Below are 22,094 nucleotides of genomic sequence, written 5' to 3' on the forward strand. Positions count from 1 at the left end.
TTCTTATGGGAGGAATAGATTGAATTAACATAGTTTTGTCACCCCTAGCAAGTACCAACGCACGGGCCTTAGCTAGTTAATGCATATTCCACAACGATTACCACTGTGGTATGCGGTGTGCCTTGAGATAACAGTCTTTTAAAACAAAATCGTGATTATATCTTTTTTTTTATCTACATAAATCGCACACGAGTACAGGACTGTATTCCAAGGCTGGATCTGAAAGAAGCCCAATGCCAATGGAAAGGACTACAGGACATGCATCTGGGCCCAGTGGCCCAAAACAGAGATTTTCCATCTTACCTGAACAATTTGCTGCTTCAGTGATTGGCAGGCCCTCCTAATTGACTCCATGATTTCGTTGATCTTGCTCGGTCGCTCGGTGCTTTACACTTCCTGTTTGAATTAAACCCCTGTAACCATGTAAGATTTCGAAACCCTTTTCTTTTAGTGAAAGGAAGTTTTATTCCTATTTCTTTATAAGTTATGCACTCAATCAAAGTTTAATACAAAACAAATCACTCGCATATAAAAACAAACAAAACAAAACAATTAACAATAATCTATGCTGTAAGCCATTTCTTATTGTTTTGATTTGATGAACAACTTGAGCAAGGCTTGCTCAGCTCTCCTCTCCTGACAAACGAACCAAACAGCACCGTGGTGGATGCGGCACAACGCACCTCTGCAGCCGGAAGATCTCTGTGGCGCGTGCGATCGTAGAGATCCCTCATACGCTCCAGCGTCCCCTTCATTACCCTCCCTCCGCCCCCTGCCGATCGGCCGCGCCACCGGCCCTTAACTCCCGGCGCTGCGGGCAGCGAGCAACGAGCAGCCTCGGCTCCTCTTTGGCGAGAGACAGAGTCCGGCGAGGAGAAGGAAACCAAGACGAATCGGGTGGGGTGGGGTTCGCTCAGCTCTGGCGTGGCGAGGAAGCAGCAGCATCACGGAGGTGCCGAGGAGAGCAGACACAAGTACTTCGTATTGCTGTGGCACTACGGAAGACGGGGGCAGATGGGCGGAGGCGGGAGAACCGGAGAAGTGCGATCTCGCTGACTCCTGGGGCCCACTCGTTTTCGGTGTGGCCGGATTAGCTCGACTAGGCTAACCTATGCACGTTGGGTTTAGGATAGGATATTGGGCTGCTAATTTGGCCCACAATAGCTTACTGCCTTGCTCTTGGTCTGCGCCTCTGCCTCATGCTCTGCTTTTGCTTCTGCCTCATGCAAGCTTGGCAGCTTGCTTTCTCTCACCCTATTCGCTTGATCGTATCAGCCATGCTACAATATTTTTCTCTCACAACAAAATAGTATCAGCCGGCTTATAAGCCACAGAAACGATCAAGCGAACATGGTGTACCGTTGTGTTTTATTTTGTGTTTGAAACCTCATAAGTACAACCCTAAGTTTATTATTGGAGAAGGGCATAATAATAATACTGAAATCAATTACACTCGCCGTATGTAAATCAGGCCTAAAATTGTGCTGTAACCTGGCTCATCCAGTGTGCATGTTGCATATATAGTTTCATTGACCTCCTAGATTTGGTATTAATTAAATTATTAAAGTTTGGCAAAGTTCCGTTCTCAATAGGAGTAGAGCTTATCAGTTTATGCCTAAAATAAGGTCTGCAGCTCTGTCGTTAAAGTTTCATTTTCGCCTTCTTTTCCATAAGTGCATCTACTTTCTTTCAATGTTAATATATAGTACGATTACAGCTGCATTCGTGATGTTCTGCTCCTTAAGTTTCCATCCCTGCCATTGATCTCTGATTGCCATGAGGTTTAACCATAGTATATCACGTCCAATAACTATTCAAGGTTAGGCTACAGCACTCACAGTTCGGCTGACAGAAATGAAAGGATAATTCAGAAAAAAATCGTATTCTCACGATACACCGCTGTGTTTATTTGAACCAATAAATTAAAAGAAAAAAAATTGCACAAACTTGAGCATGCATCGGACAGCATACTCAGATACATACAAGTAAACTAAAAGAAAAATAGAATGCCAAGGAGGATCTACTACGTGACAACCTGTGGCTTGCTTCCCGAGTGCCCAACAAGTGGGATGCAGGCGGCGATAAACGTGAGCACGACGAGGACCATGACGACAATGGCCAGACACTTGGCGTGGGGTCGAGTCACAGCTCCCACCGTCACCACCATGGACAGATAGAGCCCGAGAGCTATCGCACAGAAGAAGAAGAAACCAACCGCGTTGACAGGCCCTACCATAAAGCGTCCGGCGATCGCCGTGAAGAGGCCGCCAAAACTGGCGATGCCCTGCGACAGGTCCAGCAGATGGCCCAGGTGTGGATTCTCCTCATCGTCTCCGATCATGTCCTGTGTGAAGAATGGCAACACGTGCCTATCAGCCGCGTGCTGCAGCTTTGGCTGGAGGAGGGCGACGACGACGGCCAGGAGTAGCGCGGCGAGGATGGCGAAGGCGTAGTGTTTGTTGAACGAGAGAATCAGAAGGCAGGTCGCTAGCTCTAGGAGGAGCCATGAGATGCAGACCAAGGCGTTGCCCCATTTTGACAGCAGCAGGATGAGCGCTGCATCCACGATGATAGCAACCAGGAACAGTGTGTCTTCGACGCTGAATGTTGTTGATGTAGAATAGTGATGGGTCAGGGACGCGTAGAACATGGGCATGGCGAACCAGAGCGCCTTTAGAGAATAACTGGACAGCAATTTTATTTGCTGTTTGAGCTGGCCATCTGTGGTATCATCATTGCCATGCACGACCTGCATTAAATTTAAAGATAATAAATTTTAGTTTTAGATATGCTGAAAGTAATAATAATGCAGTAATCTTAATAATGCAATATGTTGTTTAAAAAATAATCATGTAATATGTGTGATTTGATATTACATGAAAATCAATATGCACCGCGTCAATGCTTTTTAATCCATAGTTTCAGTTTCAGCTTAGAAACATTAGTAGTCATTGCCATAGTTAGAGCAACTCTAAGAGACTCTCTGTATCCTCACTAATGGTTAGGAATAGAATTTTTGATAGAAAAATATTTTCCAATAACTTTTTTAATTGGTTATCTAAATATAGAGATTCTCTATTCCAAATTTCTCGCTAGCCATGTATGTCTCGAATCGAAACCATGATGCACACAAGATATTTCTTACTTGTGTTAGCTAAAAAATACATAGGATTGTAGGAAATACCTAGAATAGTGTGGATTTTGAAACCCGTAGCAACGCACGGGCATGGACCTAGTAAATATACAAAATACATGACCGTTTCTTTTTTTAAGGAGATTTTTTATCTGTTCCAAGGGCCAAGGCTGGATCTCCAAGCCGTTTCCACAGAAGCCAGAGCCCAATGGACGTGGGTGTGCACATGCATAAGGGCCCAGTGGGCCAAAACTGATTTTCCTTCCCATCTTACCTGAAGGATTTGCGGCTTCAGCGATTGGCAGGCCCACCCCATGATTTGACCCATCTTGCTTGGTCGGCCCTCCTGATTGCTCCCGCCCTCAGCGCTGCTCTGCACCTCCTCTTCGACCTGGGCCCAAAAGAAGAAGAAGAAAACGACGACAAAAAACTTGAACCATGCATGTTGTCTGTCTGTCAGCTAAATGCTCATATAACACCTCTCAAAAAAAGAAAAAAATGCTCATATAACAGAACAACAGTCAACAGTACCTTCCCCGTGTGCCCTTCGCCGTCCTCCTCCGCCGCCACCACGTAGGAGAAGTCCTCGTTCCCCGACACGTCCACGGACTGCGGCTTCACGTAGACGCAGGCGTCGTAGACGATGAGGTGGTCGAAGTGCTTGAGCTCCAGCTGCACGTTCTGGAACTCGAAGACGGCCTGGTGGTTGATGGACGAGCTGGTGGTGGCCCGGAAGATCTCCTCCATGGTCATGGACGCCACCAGTGCGCGGGTCTCGCGCTCGATGACGCCCCTGACGACGTCGTTGAAGTGCTGGGAGAGGTTGTCGTCGCAGCGGAGGCCCTTGTCGTCGTCGTCGTCGGTGCGGGGGGCGACGGTGAAGACGACGGCGCGCACGATGAAGGGCAGCTTCTCGCCGCTCATGGCCTGCACCTCGATGTCGAAGGTGTAGTCGACGGGAGCGAGATCGACGCGCTGCCCCAGCGCAATCCACGCTTTCTTGGCGAGCTTCTCGTCGCAGATCATCAGGCAGCCGTTCTCCTCGTGGCGCATCTGCACATGGGCAGTGCAGGGCCTCTTCACGGCGTCGTGGTTCCTCCCTTCCTTCACCCACGGTGGGATTGGTTGGCTGCTCTCTGGTACGACTAACATAGTAATACTCCATTCCATTGGGGCCGGCATATCAATCAAAAAAGAAAAAATATAGCAAAGATATATAACCCCACTGTAAAAAGCCAAGGGCGAGCTGGTTTAAGCGAAGCAAGCAGAGGAAAACGGGAAGCGCGAGGCTGTTTAACGAGAGTATACTAGTACTATATTTCCCCGTTTCCTCGAGTGGGCCCACGTCGCGTACGGTCGCGTCGGGTTGAGGGCCCCCGGGGGCTGGGTGATTAGCGGAGTTGGTGAGGATGGTTAGCTAAAGAAGGGGTTGATGCCCGACGAAAGAGGGAGACTGTCAGCACCGTCCCTGTGCACCATCCGGCAACGTGCGCTGACCAGGGAAGTTCTGAAGCCAAGGAAATTGTGCCTAAAATTGTGCTGTAACCTGGCTCATCCAGTGTGCATGTTGCATATATAATAGTTTCATTGACCTCCTAGATTTGGTATTAATTAAATTATTAAAGTTTGGCAAAGTTCCCTTCTCAATAGGAGTAGAGCTTATCTGCTTATGCTTAAAATAAGGTCTGCAGCTCTGTCGTTAAAGTTTTATTTTCGCCTTCTTTTCCATAAGTGCATCTACTTTCTTTTGAAACATTTGCACGATACAGCAGATAGCAATATATGACACGGGTACTTTCAATGTTAATATATAGTACGATTACAGCTGCATTCGTGATGTTCTGCTCCTTAAGTTTCCATCCCTGCCATTGATCTCTGATTGCCACGAGGTTTAACCATAGTATATCACGTCCAATAACTATTCAAAAGGTTAGGTTACAGCACTCACAGTTCGGCTGACAGAAATGAAAGGAGAATTCAGAAAAAATCCATGTTATTTGTATTCTCACAATACACCGCTGTGTTTATTTGAACAAATAAATTAAAAGAAAAAAAATTGCACAAACTTGAGCATGCATCGGACAGCATACTCAGATACAAACAAGTAAACTAAAAGAAAAACAGAATGCCAAGGATAATTAAGTAGGCAAAGATCCATGGATCTACTACATGACAACCTGTGGCGTGCTTCCCGAGTGCCCAACAAGTGGGATGGAGGTGGTGATAAACGTGAGCACGACGAGGACCATGACGACAATGGCCAGACACTTGGCGTGGGGTCGAGTCACAGCTCCCACCGTCACCACCATGGACAGATAGAGCCCGATTGCTATCGCACAGACGAAGAAGAAACCAGCCGCGTTGACAGGCCCTACCATGAAGCGTCCGGCGATCGCCGTGAAGAGGCCGCCAAAACTGGCGATGCCCTGCGACAGGTCCAGCAGATGGTCCAGGTGTGGACTCTCCTCATCGTCTCCGATCATGTCCTGTGTGAAGAATGGCAACACGTGCCTATCGGCCGCGTGCTGCAGCTTTGGCTGGAGGAGGGCGACGACGACGACCAGGAGTAGCGCGGCGAGGATGGCGAAGGCGTAGTGTTTGTTGAACGAGAGAATCATAAGGCAGGTCGCCAGCTCTAGGAGGAGCCATGAGATGCAGACCAAGGCGTTGCCCCATTTTGGCAGCAGCAGGATGAGCGCTGCTTCCATGATGATAGCAACCAGGAACAGTGTGTCTTCGACGCTGAATGTTGTTGATGTAGAATAGTGATGGGTCAGGGACGCGAAGAACATGGACATGGCGAACCAGAGCGCCTTCCGAGAATAACAGGACAACAATTTTATTTGCTGTTTGCGCTGGCCATCTGTGGTATCATCATTGCCATACACGACCTGCATTAAATTTAAAGATAATAAATTTTAGTTTTAGATATGCCGAAAGTAATAATAACGCAATAATCTTAAGAATGCAGTATGTTGTTTAAAAAATAATCATGTAATATGTGTGATTTGATATTACATGAAAATCAATATGCACAGCGTCAATGCTTTTTAATCCATAGTTTCAGTTTCAGCTTAGAAACATTAGTAGTCATTGCCATAGTTAGAGCAACTCCTTTTCAATCCAAGAGTGTATCCTAACTAATAGTTACGAATAGAATTTTTGATAGAAAAATATTCTCCAATAACTTTTTTAATTGGTTATCTAAGCACCTCGAGCTGGTACTGCCTCGCCTTCTCCTCGGTGGCAGGCTTCTCGTTCCCCGCCCGATCCACCCCTGCCTTATTCTCCGCGGCAGGGCATCCATCCTGCGTCCTAGCACGCTTTCCCTGGCGGTCCGCCTCAGCCTCCCACATGCCATGGCGGAACACCATCTTGCCGCCGCGGTCACGCTCCCAGAAACCCCGAGCGTCGCGTCGGTGGTGATCATGGCCGTAGTGACCGTCGCGGTCGCGCTTACGAGGCCTCTCGTAGTCCCGCCTTCCGCGCCGGTCCTCCCACCCACGGGATGGAGGCGGCAGCGGCGGCGGCAGCATCGGACGCCGCCGCCAGTCGTGGCGCGGTCCCCCGGTACCACCCGCAACGAGACGCTGGCGCTTGCCGTCCCTGCACTGCGCGCTGCCATTGGCCGCGGCGGCCGGGGACTCTCTCCTGGGCTCCTTCCTCGCCTCCACGGCCTGGGTCCTCTGCGGCACGTCGGACACCGCCACCGCATTGTGGGCCACAGTCGCAGCCACCTCCTGCAACTGCGGCTGCGGCTGCGGCTGCAGCGGAGCCACGGGCGCTGGCTCTGGTGCAGGCGCAGGAGGCGACGGCAGCGGCGCGAGGGCGGCCTCGGCGTTGATGCTCTCGAGTATCCGGTCAATCTCGGCGACGAAGCCGTCGTCGGCGCCGCAGTCCATGGCCGGTATGAGGCCCGGGTCGAAGTCGGCGGACGCGGCATCCGCGTCGTACCAGTACGCCGCCGCCGCGTGCTCGCCGCCGGCATCGCCGCCTCCTGGCCCTCCCACCATCTCGCTACGCAGCAACAGCAGCCACGCCGACAGTTACAGGCCACTACAACGCCTCCACTAATCAACCAGCAGAGGAGAACACAGGGGGAATCAGAGAGGAGGCGAACACGAATGTCGCTACTACTTGTGGGCGCCGCGGCGGCGGCGGCGGCGGCGGGCGGACCGGGACCGAACCGAACCCAACCACGGAGAGAGAGTGGAAGAGAAAGAGGCGGTGATAAACCGTACGAATCACGCAAGCGCAGGGAGCGGGGCGAGGTGGAAGGGAGTGGAGAGTGGAAAGGGGTGGCGATGGCCATGAGGGGTTCCGATTCCGATATGGGGGTGGGGCGGAGAAGGGGCTCGATTCGATTCTGATGATTTGATTTGAGGGAGGCGAGCCGAGGGGGCTGGGGGAGAGGGAGGGGAGGGGCTTCGACTTCGAGGCGAGGAAGAGGAGGGCGGAGAAGGGGCTCGATTCGATTCGATTCGATTAGATTCAACGCTGCTCTTTCTCTTCACACTCTCTCTCTCTCTCTCTCTATCCTTCCCAGCTCTGATTGCCTTCTCCCTGCCGTCCCTCGCCTGCTCCTCCCAGCTTGCTCTGATGATTTGATTTGAGGGAGGCGAGCCGAGGGGGTTTCGACGGAAGCGGGTGGGGGCTCTGGCCTCTGGGGGAGAGGGAGAGGAGGGGCTTCGACTTCGAGACGAGGAAGAGGAGGGCGGAGACGGGAACCACGCTGCGCCCGGCGCACGGGAGCGGGCGGTCTCCCACTGATGTGCGGGGCATGTATGCAGGGGGCCAGGGTGTGGTGCGGTGGACCGGGCCTAGGGCGGGTCAGGATCGGGCCTAGGGCGCATGTGCGGCTGCGCGGCCTAGGAAGGACGCCCTACGCAAGCAGAGACAGGCAGCACGGGGCGCGTGCGGTACGGGTCCAACTGCCCTTGGTCTGGGGCATTTGTTACCTGTCGTGCGGTAATGACCTGCCGGGCCCAGCCGCAGCGGCGCGGGCCCGTGCGGTGGCGTGTGCCCGTCCGTAGCGTCTCGGGCTCGTCGACCCACCCTGCCCTGCGCACCGGAGTGTCAGTGCCCGTCCGTAGCCGCGACGAGGCGTGGCAGCATCCGGCAGCTATCATCACCCCCTCCCCGACGTCCGCTGTGGTCGGGAGGGAGTCGCCGAGTCGGGACAGGCAGGTTGGCTCGGCTACTTTGATTGCTCCGACAAGAAATTACAGCCAACCTGTTTGATAGCATAATTTGGCTAGCCAATTTTGTTAGTAAATTTGGCTTTAGCAATAGCTTGTTTATTTGTTAGATGAGAAATATTTCCATTAGCTGGTTTAGGGAGTGTTTGGTTGCTCTCCTAAACTTTAGTCGCAGTCATATCGGATGTTTAATACATACGTGGAGTATTAAATATAGATTAACCGACACGTGAAAGCCCAGCAGCGCGCCGTGGCCGTAGCCGTAGCCGAGCGCGTCGAAGGCCGCCGCCTCGGCGCTGTCGAAGCCACCGTACCCACCGTGCTCCCTCACCAACGCCATGATCGATCGATGACCTCTGCTAGCTAGTTACTTATTAGTTGGAGACGAAGAAAGTGGCTACTCTGCACTACGAGCTGTGTACTCCCCTGCGCGCCAACAGAGAACAGACGGCTCGTGCGTTCGTTCTGGAGGAGTGTGTGTTTGGTTGGCGCCATAGAGTAGCTATACATGCGTGCATGCACGTCGACGTGTTGAGTGTGAGCTCGATCAATCTCCTCCATCATGGCTTGCTATAGGCCGCAAGCGCACGCACTAATTCACAGTAAAGTTAAGCATGGAGACCCGCGCACTGGCGGCGTCCATGACCATGGAGGAGATCTTCCGGGCCACCACCAGCTCGTCCATCAACCACCAGGCCGTCTTCGAGTTCGAGAACGTGCAGCTGGAGCTCAAGCACTTCGACCGCCTCATCGTCTACGACGCCTGTGTCTACGTGAAGCCGCAGTCCGTGGACGTGTCGGGGAACGAGGACTTCTCCTACGTGGTGGCGGCGGAGGACGACGGCGAAGGGCACACGGGGAAGGTGCTGTTGACTGTTGTTCTGTTATATGAGCATTTTTTTTCTTTTTTTGAGAGGTGTTATATGAGCATTTAGCTGACAGACAGACAACATGCATGGTTCAAGTTTTTTGTCGTCGTTTTTTTTTCTTCTTTTGGGCCCAGGTCGAAGAGGAGGTGCAGAGCAGCGCTGAGGGCGGGAGCAATCAGGAGGGCCGACCAAGCAAGATGGGTCAAATCATGGGGTGGGCCTGCCAATCGCTGAAGCAGCAAATCCTTCAGGTAAGATGGGAAGGAAAATCCGTTTTGGCCCACTGGGCCCTTATGCATGTGCACACCCACGTCCATTGGGCTCTGGCTTCTGTCGAAACGGCTTGGAGATCCAGCTTTGGCCCTTGGAACAGATAAAAAATCTCCTTAAAAAAAAGAAACGGTAATGTATTTTGTATATTTACTAGATCCGTGCCCGTACGTTGCTACGGGTTCAAAATCCACACTATTCTAGGTATTTCCTACAATCCTATGTATTTTTTAGCTAACACATGTAAGAAATATCTTGTGTGCATCATGGTTTCGATTTGATACATACATGGCTATGGCTAGCGAGAAATTTGGAATAGAGAATCTCTATATTTAGATAACCAATTAAAAAAGTTATTGGAGAATAATTTTCTATCAAAAGTTCTATTCCTAACCATTAGTGAGGATACAAAGTCTCTTGGAGTTGGTCTAACTATGGCAATGACTACTAATGTTTCTAAGCTGAAACTGAAACTATGGATTAAAAAGCATTGACGCGGTGCATATTGATTTTCATGTAATATCAAATCACACTTATTACATGATTATTTTTTAAACAACATACTGCATTATTATTACTTTCGGCATATCTAAAACTAAATTTTATTATCTTTAAATTTAATGCAGGCCGTGTATGGCAATGATGATACCACAGATGCCCAGCTCAAACAGCAAATAAAATTGTTGTCCAGTTATTCTCTGAAGGCGCTCTGGTTCGGCATGCCCATGTTCTACGCGTCCCTGACACATCACTATTCTACATCAACAACATTCAGCGTCGAAGACACACTATTCCTGGTTGCTATCATCGTGGATGCAGCGCTCATCCTGCTGCTGGTCGCCCTCCTCCAGCCAAAGCTCTCGGGCTCTATCTATCCATGGTGGTGACGGTGGGAGCTGTGGCTCGACCCCACGCCAAGTGTCTGGCCATTGTCGTCATGGTCCTCGCCGTGCTCACGTCTATCGCCGCCTGCATCCCACTTGTTGGGCACTCGGGAAGCAAGCCACATGTTGTCACGTAGTAGATCCTCCTTGGCATTCTGTTTTTCTTTTAGTTTACTTGTATGTATCTGAGTATGCTGTCCGATGCATGCTCAAGTTTGTGCAATTTTTTTTCTTTTAATTTATTGGTTCAAATAAACACAGTGGTGTATCGTGAGAATACAAATAACATGGATTTTTTTCTGAATTCTCCTTTCATTTCTGTGCCGCCGAACTGTGAGTGCTGTAACCTAACCTTGAATAGTTATTGGACGTGATATACTATGGTTAAACCTCATGGCAATCAGAGATCAATGGCAGGGATGGAAACTTAAGGAGCAGAACATCACGAATTAATGCAGCTGTAATCGTACTATATATTAACATTGAAAGTACCCGTGTCATATATTGCTATATGTTGTATCGTGCAAATGTTTCAAAAGAAAGTAGATGCACTTATGGAAAAGAAGGCGAAAATGAAACTTTGACGACAGAGCTGTAGACCTTATTTTAGGCATAAGCAGATAAGCTCTACTCCTATTGAGAAGGGAACTTTGCCAAACTTTAATAATTTAATTAATACCAAATCTAGGAGGTCAATGAAACTATATATGCAACATGCACATTGGATGAGCCAGGTTACAGCACAATTTTAGGCCTGATTTACATACGGCGAGTGTAATTGATTTCAGTATCATTATTATGCCCTTCTCTAATAATAAACTTAGGGCTGTACTTATGAGGTTTCAAACACAAAATAAAACACAACGGTACACCCTGTTCGCTTGATCGTTTCTGTGGCTTATAAGCCGGCTGATACTGTTTTGTTGTGAGAGAAAAACATTATATCATGGCTGATAAGCATGGCTGATACGATCAAGCGAATGCCGCGTTGCAAGCACAAAAAATGATCAACTAACATGGACTAATTAGAATAGATAACGAGAGCTTCTACTAGCAAATAAGCACCAAAAAGCTAGGCACCATAAGATAGAGCATGATTTTAGAAGAAGAAGAAGAAGAAAAAATCCAAAACTTACTCATAATTTTCGAGGTAAAATAGAATTTATATGGATTTTCTAAGATTAAATCAAATAAAAGGATTTTTAATTATATTATTTTTGCATGTAAAAATATTTTTATATAAATTTTGAAAAAAATGTTTTTTATGAATTTTTGGATTCTATTCCAAATATTGGGATTTTCTATATTTCAAGTGCTTGAAATATAGACTTCACGTGTATAATATGCGAACATCACAAAATACATCATAAAACATTAAATGTATACTACACGAACGTCATCGCACGTCGCCTGAACAGCAAACACAAATTCAGACGACTATCATATGTACGTGAACATCGCAAAATACATCATAAAATATCATATGTATGCTACGTAAACATCGTAAAATTCATCATAAAACATCGCCTGAACAATAGACACAAAATTCAGGCGACTAAAGTATAGAAAATGTGCCAAATATCTGTAGCCTGATTTATCTCCTTAAACTTTTAACTTAGACCGGGTCAACAATGCAGTGATTCGGCTACGGAGAAACTCGAGTCGTCGATCCAAATCATTGCAACGGTACCGGACTACTAAGCCCAATAAGTCTCAAAACCCAAAAACCAACGGGCCCACCTCCTCAATCCGCAAAGCCGAGCCTGCCCAAACACAACACCCTTCAACCTTTCATCAGCATCTCCAATCTTCCTTCTCCTTCCCCTGCATGCAAAGCCTTCTTCCGCCGTCCTCAACCATTCCGGATTTCTCTCTGCTCCGACTCCGCATGTCTCCCTCTCCTCGCTTCCCTCCCTGCTCCGCTCTTCCTCGTCACTGTCCTCTGCGACGAGGCCCACCGGAACGGGGATTTCTTCTACCCCTGCTGCCCATGATCTGCAGTCCTCGTCGTCAAATCGCCGACCATCTGGTCTCCATGGTTTGCGCCAGGGGGCGCGACTAGCGAGGGTCAAGTGAGGAGGAGGAGCAACCCCATCGCCGCCACTTCGCCAACAACGAGGGCGCCGAACCAGTTCATGCTGCTGGAAGTGGAATGCAACAGCAGGTGAGATTGCTTGAGATCGAGTCGGGGCCCGCTAATCGCGATTAATCGTACTTACCGGTTCCACCAACCCGATTAGCTCGACTAGGTTTCTAGGATTCTAGTCGTCTGACTAGCGGTCGAGTTGTCGAGGTTAGTCGTCCGATCAGGGAGGGAGAGCGACACTAGGCTGCGCGTTGGTTTTAGCTGCCAGTGCCAGTTGAGGATATTGGGATGCCAATTTGTCCCATTTGTTTCCGCTAATCTGTTCACAATTGGCTTACTGGCTTGGTCTTGCGCTGCCTGATGCTCTGCTCTGCTTGATTCTCTGCTTCTGCTCACATTCATGAGCTCATGCTTCACTGCTTGCTTTCTTTACCAATTAATGATGATGAATACTATATATGACAGTATATAGCACATACAGCTTGATACAGTTATACTACATATAGCACATAGCACATACACCTAGGTACAAGGGCACGGAGCAGGACTAGACTACCGACTAGGTTCGATTAGTCGTCTGGTCAGTCCCCTTCCCACTACTATCGACTATCTGAGGTCCAACACAATGTCACTTGCATGTGTTAACTTCACTTCAGCTGCCCTGCATGTGTTAAGTTCCATTTTCAATAGAGCTATGCCTGCAGTAAGGTCTGCAGCTCTGTTAATGTTTCATTTTCGTGCTCCTTTGCATAACTGCATCTATTATCAAGCATTTGTGCAATACAGCATATAACAATATATGACACGGATATTTTGAAGCCTATTTCTTATAGTGCCATTATAGCTGCATTTGTAAGATTAAGATGTAGTTCTGCTCCTTAAGTTTTCATCCCTGCCATTGATCTCTCATGGTTAGTGCCATAAGTTGTCACCATAGTATATCATGTCTGATGAGCAACTCCTCCGTCAGATTATGCCACCATGGCGTGTTGTCACAATTTGGCAAACACAGAATACAAATCTCGATAATCACCACAAGGGCAACAATCAAATATTTTGCTCTTACTCCTCTGTCTCCTTGAAACTGAGTAAGTAATTTTTTTATTCCTTCTTGAAATTGAGTAGGTAATTTTACTTCTGGCAGGTTGTGCCAATGAAAAAGCCATGCAAGATATGATGATTCGATTTAAGTTGTTATAATCAAGTCCAATGAGATTGGTAATCTTATAGGTTTGTTTGATTTGAGAAAAACATGCCATTTATTCAGCTTCATGACCTTATTCTGTATTTCTTTTTATTTTTGTTTGATATCATAGCTGGTTTGTAACCTTGTCAACATTCGAAACTAGAGTTCTGAATGTATTACCACACAGATTCACATTGGTTATCTTTACATTGCTTTGGAATTACTAAAACTATGGTCTCTGCGCGATGTGTTCAACAGTTTGATGCGAAACTAAATTTTTGGATAATGCAAGGAGGTATAAGAAAGGGTTGTGACAACAAGGATCAGGAACAGCACGGTGAGGATGCTGAAGGCATAGCATCCGTTGAACAGGAGAATGAGAAGGCCCATCGCCAGTTCTAGGAGGAACCATGAGATGTAGGCCAAGCCATTGCCCCAATTTGGCAGTTTAATGAGGAGTACTGCATTGATTACGAAGAAGACCACGGTGTCAACCACAAGCAATATCTTGATGGTGATTGATGTTGATGAAGAAAGATTCATGTACGCGGAAAACAACATGGAACGAGCGAATAACAGGGTGTTCAGGGTATAGTTGGGCCAACTTTTCTTTTGCCATTCGAGATGACCGGCTGTGTTGTCATTGCTATAGATGACCTGCATGTTTTTGGGAAAAAAAGGTAATTTTATTAAGTTTAGATATGCTGAGAGTAATCAACAACTATGTATGATTTTAGAATACATGAAAATCAGTATGGACCGTCTATAATCTTTATTTAGGGAAAATTTCCTAAATTACTCCCTCCAAGTTTGGGCAATGTACAGATAAACCCCTAAACTAATATTCAATTCATTTACTATTCAAAATTATTTATCATCTTCTTTTCTCTGCGTACAAATTGAATTTTAATTTCAAATTTTGTGAGGTAATAGATGACATTATATTTTTATGTTAAAAATGTAATATTAATTTTTGTCGTTATGCTTTGTACAATTTTGTATTCCTAGTGTCAAATTAATTTGTATTAAAGGGAATGGCATGTTGAAATAGTGATGAAAATATATGATGTATTTTTTAAAAATTTAAATTATGATGTCCACTATTACCTCACAACTTTTGGAATTAAAACTCAACTCGTACATAAAGAAGCAAAAAAAGAAACAAATCTTATTAAGAGGTAAATTGGACCAACTAAGATAGCTGGGCGACTATATTGAACCAAATATTTAGACATTGACCAAATTTGAGGGGAATAATTTAGGCTTTCTACTTGTATGCAATCCATTCTTTCATTCCGCTACTTTCATTTCAAAATAAATCAATTCTTAGAATAAATCTAAGTCAAATAATCTTAAGTTTGACTAACTTTATATGAAATGGTAACAATACTATAAATTTGTTCAAACTCAAAATAATTTGACTTAGGCCAACATTAAAAGTTTGATTTAATTTGGGCCGAAGGGAATAAACGAATAGTTATTAAAAGGGTGATTTAATCTGACTCCGGCTCCGGCTCCTCATGTAGAGTACCTTGTCTGGTGAAGCCGAAGCCATTTTATAAAAATGATTGTAAAAAGTAGCTTCAGTGACAGCTTTGAATAATTTGTATTAAGTTTGTGAGAAGGAGTCAAAAGTTCTTGTCTGTATTTTTGTCGAAAACATTCGCACAGGAGTCGCAAGGTTGGATCTGTAAGCCTGATTGGACAGAAGCCCGGTGGACGTGGGGTTGCACATGCTGTGAGCCTTTCCACCCTACCTGGAAAATTAGCGGCTTCAGCGATTGGCAGGCCCTCCTCCATGATGATTCCTTGACTTGAGCGACGTTGCTCGGCCGCTCGCTGCTTTGCACCTCCTGTTGGGCTTGGGCCTAAATTAGAAAGAAAACGAAAGCAAAAAATAACTCACGTATGCTTTCCAAGCTCTAATTAATAGATTCGGCTTTTTCTCAAAAAAAAAAGGATTCGGCTATATAAGAGTTGCCATTGACACCAGACAGAGTACATGCAAAATCTATATCAAATCTGGGCTCGTAGATAGGGTATTCGTGGAGAACTATAAAGAGAAAAATGAGACGGCAAATTAGAGATTTGGAATTGAGTACGACTAGACCTTTTTCATCTCGAAGTTAATTGCCCTGTTCGCTTGGCTGATAAGCTATGATTGAAAGTACTGTTGACTGATTTATTATGAGAGAAAAATATTATTCATTGACTGAAAAAATACGGCTTATAAGCCGGGAAGCCGGGCGAATATTGGCCTCCATCCGGACCACCCACGCCTGTGGTTCCCACCGGGCCGCCTTCAATCCTCTCGATCTGGGAAGGAGAGTATTTATAGTCTTGACTCTGTCTGTGTGGATGTGGCGCAACTGGAGTTCACGCGTGTGATTGTGACTATATATATTATTATTATTATTATTATTATTATTATTATGAGACTATATATACTACTACGTGGCGCGAGTCGAGTTCAAAGCGCCAGGCACAGACAAGTGGGACGTGAGTGCTATGCTGTGTCAGTGACACGGGTGTAACAACGATGTCTCTCTAGCCTTGACCCTGAGATTGATTTATTACTCGTCCGGACGGTAGTTTCGGGGACGTTGGCGCACACCTCGGATGCACGCCGCGTGGCACAAAACAAATCATGCGGCCGCCGCGAGGAGCGCCTCCACGACGGCTCGGCTCGGCTCGGATCCCTTCCGTACGCAGGGCTCGATCGGCTCCTTTCTTCTCGCGGCTTCAACACACGAAAGCACGAACAGCCCATGAGGATCTGACAAATTTTTACTACAGCTCAACCATGCAATGATTAGCCTAGCATAAAAATTTTACCAAAATTGAATCAGAGAAACAATATCTACGAATTAATTACAGAAAATCATAAATATAAAGTTACAATAGAAACTTTATAATAAAACATATCATATGATATGTTCATTGTGGAGAATTACTAATGTGAAATCCAACGTAATTGGATTTTCTATTTTATGATTTTTCTATGATTTAATATGATTATATATATATATATATATATATATATATATATATATATATATATATATAGTTTGATTAATATTTCATTTTCACTTGTACCCATGATGCAAATTAATAGATCATGTGTCGCTTTAACTTTATTATTGGTACCAACATTGTTTCGAAAACCCTTCTTATGGGAGCAATAGATTGAATTAACATAGTTTTGTCACCCCTAGCAAGTACCAACGCACGGGCCTTAGCTAGTTAATGCATATTCCACAACGATTACCACTGTGTGGTATGCGGTGTGCCTTGAGATAACAGTCTTTTAAAACAAAATCGTGATTATATCTTTTTTTTTTATCTACATAAATCGCACACGAGTACAGGACAGGATCTGAAAGAAGCCCAATGCCAATGGAAAGGACTACAGGACATGCATCTGGGCCCAGTGGCCCAAAACAGAGGTTTTCCATCTTACCTGAACAATTTGCTGCTTCAGCGACTGGCAGGCCCTCCTAATTGACTCCATGATTTCGTTGATCTTGCTCGGTCGCTCGGTGCTTTTCACTTCCTGTTGGAATTAAACCCATGTAACCATGTAAGATTTCGAAACCTTTTTCTTTTAGTGAAAGGAAGTTTTATTCCTATTTCTTTATAAGTTATGCACTCAATCAAAGTTTAATACAAAACAAATCACTCGCATATAAAAACAAACAAAACAATTAACAATAATCTATGCTGTAAGCCATTTCTTATTGTTTTGATTTGATGAACAACTTGAGCAAGGCTTGCTCAGCTCTCCTCTCCTGACCAAGGTTTTCATTTTCGGAAATTAAAATTTATCGGGGGTCACACATAAAGAGGATAAACAGGATATATCGGAAATATCGGACCAAATTCAAATAAAATTTAATTTGAATTTAAGTAAATTTAAATAAATTTAAACAAAATTTATACGAAAAAGATAGATATTTTCTTATCGGCACCTGCGGATAAAAAGGATATGTCGGAAATATCAGGAGATTTCGGCCGATAAAGGAAACCATGCTCCTGACAAAAGAACCAAACAGCACCGTGGTGGATGCGGCACAACGCACCTCTGCAGCCGGAAGATCTTTGTGGCACGTGCGATCGTAGAGATCCCTCATATGCTCCAGCGTCCCCTTCATTACCCTCCCTCCGCCCCCTGCCGATCGGCCACGCCACCGGCCCTTAACTCCCGGCGCTGCGGGCAGTGAGCAACGAGCAGCCTCGGCTCCTCTTTGGCGAGAGACAGAGTCCGGCGAGGAGAAGGAAACCAAGACGAGGGGGATTGGATCGGGTGGGGTGGGGTTCGCTCAGCTCTGGCGTGGCGAGGAAGCAGCAGCACCGCGGAGGTGCAGAGGAGGGACGAGGCGAGAAGAGCTTACTCTTTGTGGCAGGACGGGAACGATGGAAACGAAACGCGCAACCCTCTTCTCGCTGACTCCTAGGGCCCACTCGTTTTCGGTGTGTTGGATTTCTGGGCGGGATTTATAGGAGGCGCTGGGAGGGGGGGGGTGGGTGTTGCAGTCAAGCGGGGGAGGAGGTCGACGACCTGCTTATGGGCCCCACCGGCCGGATTAGCTCGACTGGGCAAGGGAAGCCGCAGGACACGATTTTTTTTTGAGAGAGAGAAAGAGGAGGGAGGACACGGCTAGGCTATGCACGTTGGGTTTAGGATAGGATATTGGGCTGCTAATTTGGCCCACAATAGCTTACTGCCTTGCTCTTGGTCCGCGCCTCTGCCTCATGCTCTGCTTTTGCTTCTGCCTCATGCATGCTTGGCAGCTTGCTTTCTCTCACCCTGTTCGCTTGATCGTATTAGCCATGCTTATCAGCCATGATACAATGTTTTTCTTTCACAACAAAACAGTATTAGCCGGCTTATAAGCCACAGAAACGAGGGTGTACCGTTGTGTGTTTATTTTGTGTTTGAAACCTCATAAGTACAGCCCTAAGTTTATTATTGGAGAAGGGCGTAATAATGGTACTGAAATCAATTACACTGGCCGTATGTAAATCAGGCCTAAAATTGTGCTGTAACCTTGCTCATCCAGTGTGCATGTTGCATATATAGTTTCATTGACCTCCTAGATTTGGTATTGATTAAATTATTAAAGTTTGGCAAAGTTCCCTTCTCAATAGGAGTAGAGCTTATCTGCTTATGCCTAAAATAAGGTCTGCAGCTCTGTCGTTAAAGTTTCATTTTCGCCTTCTTTTCCATAAGTGCATCTACTTTCTTTTGAAATATTTGCACGATACAGCATATAGCAATATATGACACGGGTACTTTCAATGTTAATATATAGTACGATTACAGTTGCATTCGTGATGTTCTGCTCCTTAAGTTTCCATCCCTGCCATTGATCTCTGATTGCCATGAGGTTTAACCATAGTATATCACGTCCAACACAGTTCGGCTGACAGAAATGAAAGGAGAATTCAGAAAAAATCCATGTTATTTGTATTCTCACGATACACCGCTGTGTTTATTTGAACCAATAAATTAAAAGAAAAAAAATTGCACAAACTTGAGCATGCATCGGACAGCATACTCAGATACATACAAGTAAACTAAAAGAAAAACAGAATGCCAAGGAGGATCTACTACGTGACAACCTGTGGCTTGCTTCCCGAGTGCCCAACAAGTGGGATGCAGGCGGCGATAAACGTGAGCACGACGAGGACCATGACGACAATGGCCAGACACTTGGCGTGGGGTCGAGTCACAGCTCCCACCGTCACCACCATGGACAGATAGAGCCCGAGAGCTATCGCACAGAAGAAGAAGAAACCAACCACGTTGACAGGCCCTACCATGAAGCGTCCGACGATCACCGTGAAGAGGCCGCTAAAACTGGCGATGCCCTGCGACAGGTCCAGCAGATGGCCCAGGTGTGGACTCTCCTCATCGTCTCCGATCATGTCCTGTGTGAAGAATGGCAACACGTGCCTATCGGCCGCGTGCTGCAGCTTTGGCTGGAGGAGGGCGACGACGACGGCCAGGAGTAGCGTGGCGAGGATGGCGAAGGCATAGTGTTTGTTGAACAAGAGAATCAGAAGGCAGGTCGCCAGCTCTAGGAGGAGCCATGAGATGCAGACCAAGGCCTTGCCCTATTTTGACAGCTGCAGGATGAGCGCTGCATCCACGATGATAGCAACCAGGAATAGTGTGTCTTCGACGCTGAATGTTGTTGATGTAGAATAGTGATGGGTCAGGGATGCGTAGAACATGGCCATGGCGAACCAGAGCGCCTTTAGAGAATAGCTGGACAACAATTTTATTTGCTGTTTGAGCTGGCCATCTGTGGTATCATCATTGCCATACACGACCTGCATTAAATTTAAAGATAATAAATTTTAGTTTTAGATATGCCCAAAGTAATAATAATGCAGTAATCTTAATAATGCAGTATGTTGTTTAAAAAATAATCATGTAATATGTGTGATTTGATATTACATGAAAATCAATATGCACCGCGTCAATGCTTTTTAATCCATAGTTTCGGTTTCAGCTTAGAAACATTAGTAGTCATTGCCATAGTTAGAGCAACTCCAAGAGACTATGTATCCTCACTAATGGGTAGGAATAGAATTTTTTATAGAAAAATATTCTCCAATAACTTCTTTAATTAGTTATCTAAATATAGAGATTCTCTATTCCAAATTTCTCGCTAGCCATGTATGTCTCAAATCGAAACCATGATGCACACAAGATATTTCTTACATGTGTTAGCTAAAAAATACATAGGATTGTAGGAAATACCTAGAATAGTGTGGATTTTGAACCCGTAGCAACGTACGGGCACGGATCTAGTAAATATACAAAATACATGACCGTTTCTTTTTTTTAAGGAGATTTTTTATCTGTTCCAAGGGCCAAAGCTGGATCTCCAAGCCGTTTCGACAGAAGCCAGAGCCCAATGGACGTGGGTGTGCACATGCATAAGGGCCCAGTGGGCCAAAACGGATTTTCCTTCCCATCTTACCTGAAGGATTTGCTGCTTCAGCGATTGGCAGGCCCACCCCATGATTTGACCCATCTTGCTTGGTCGGCCCTCCTGATTGCTCCCGCCCTCAGCGCTGCTCTGCACCTCCTCTTCGACCTGGGCCCAAAAGAAGAAAAAAAAACGACGACAAAAAACTTGAACCATGCATGTTGTCTGTCTGTCAGCTAAATGCTCATATAACACCTCTCAAAAAAAGAAAAAAAAATGCTCATATAACAGAACAACAGTCAACAGCACCTTCCCCGTGTGCCCTTCGCCGTCGTCCTCCGCCGCCACCACGTAGGAGAAGTCCTCGTTCCCCGACACGTCCACGGACTGCGGCTTCACGTAGACGCAGGCGTCGTAGACGATGAGGCGGTCGAAGTGCTTGAGCTCCAGCTGCACGTTCTCGAACTCGAAGACGGCCTGGTGGTTGATGGACGAGCTGGTGGTGGCCCGGAAGATTTCCTCCATGGTCATGGACGCCGCCAGTGCGCGGGTCTCGCGCTCGATGACGCCCCTGACGACGTCGTTGAAGTGCTGGGAGAGGTTGTCGTCGTAGCGGAGGCCCTTGTCGTCGTCGTCGTCGGTGCGGGGGGCGACGGTGAAGACGACGGCGCGCACGATGAAGGGCAGCTTCTCGCCGCTCATGGCCTGCACCTCGATGTCGAAGGTGTGGTCGACGGGAGCGAGATCGACGCGCTGCCCCAGCGCAATCCACGCTTTCTTGGCGAGCTTCTCGTCGCAGATCATCAGGCAGCCGTTCTCCTCGTGTGCAGGACATCTCCTCGGCGTCGTGGGATTATATTGGCTGGCTCCTCTGGTACGAGTGTACGACTAATACAGCACACGGTCTCAATAAAAAAAAAGACAGGAGCGCGCGAACACCCACGGTGGGATTGGATGGCTCCTCTGGTACGACTAATAATACAGTAAACCCCTAAACTAATATTCAATTCATTTACTAATAGTCCTCAATTCTAGTATTTTATAGTAACACGGTGGGTTCTTGGTGGGTTCACGCTGACTCCTGCTGGTGCCGTCGTTCCTAAATTACTCCCTCCAAGTTTGGGCAAAGTACACATAAACCCCTAAACTAATATTCAATTCATTTACTATTCAAAATTATTTATCATCTTCTTTTCTCTGCGTACAAATTGAATTTTAATTTCAAATTTTGTGAGGTAATAGATGACATTATATTTTTATGTTAAAAAATATAATATTAATTTTTGTCGTTATGCTTTGTACAATTTTGTATTCCTAGTGTCTAATTAATTTGTATTAAAGGGCATGGCATGTTGAAATAGTGATGAAAATATATGATGTATTTTTAAAAAATTAAATTATGATGTCCACTATTACCTCACAACTTTTGGAATTAAAACTCAACTCGTACATAAAGAAACAAAAAAAAAGAAACAAATCTTATTAAGAGGTAAATTGGACCAACTAAGATAGCTGGGCGACTATATT

The 22,094-nt window shown here is 46.1% G+C and overlaps 1 protein-coding gene across 1 annotated transcript; it reads right to left on the reverse strand.

Moving 5' to 3' along the window:
* Positions 1 to 5,120: 5,120 nt before the first annotated feature.
* On the reverse strand, positions 5,121 to 7,782 carry LOC136486063 (endoribonuclease Dicer homolog 1-like). The gene is made up of 2 exons (XM_066482838.1): positions 6,346 to 7,782; positions 5,121 to 6,024 (listed from the first exon to the last, which is right to left on the reverse strand). The coding sequence occupies exons 1-2, from the start codon at positions 7,144 to 7,146 to the stop codon at positions 5,299 to 5,301; spliced, it is 1,527 nt and encodes a 508-aa protein (XP_066338935.1). The 5' UTR covers positions 7,147 to 7,782; the 3' UTR covers positions 5,121 to 5,298.
* Between the last annotated feature and the right edge of the window lie 14,312 nt (positions 7,783 to 22,094).

This window comes from Miscanthus floridulus, chromosome 10 (genome assembly GCF_019320115.1).
Source record: "Miscanthus floridulus cultivar M001 chromosome 10, ASM1932011v1, whole genome shotgun sequence".
NCBI classification, from domain to species: Eukaryota; Viridiplantae; Streptophyta; class Magnoliopsida; order Poales; family Poaceae; genus Miscanthus; species Miscanthus floridulus.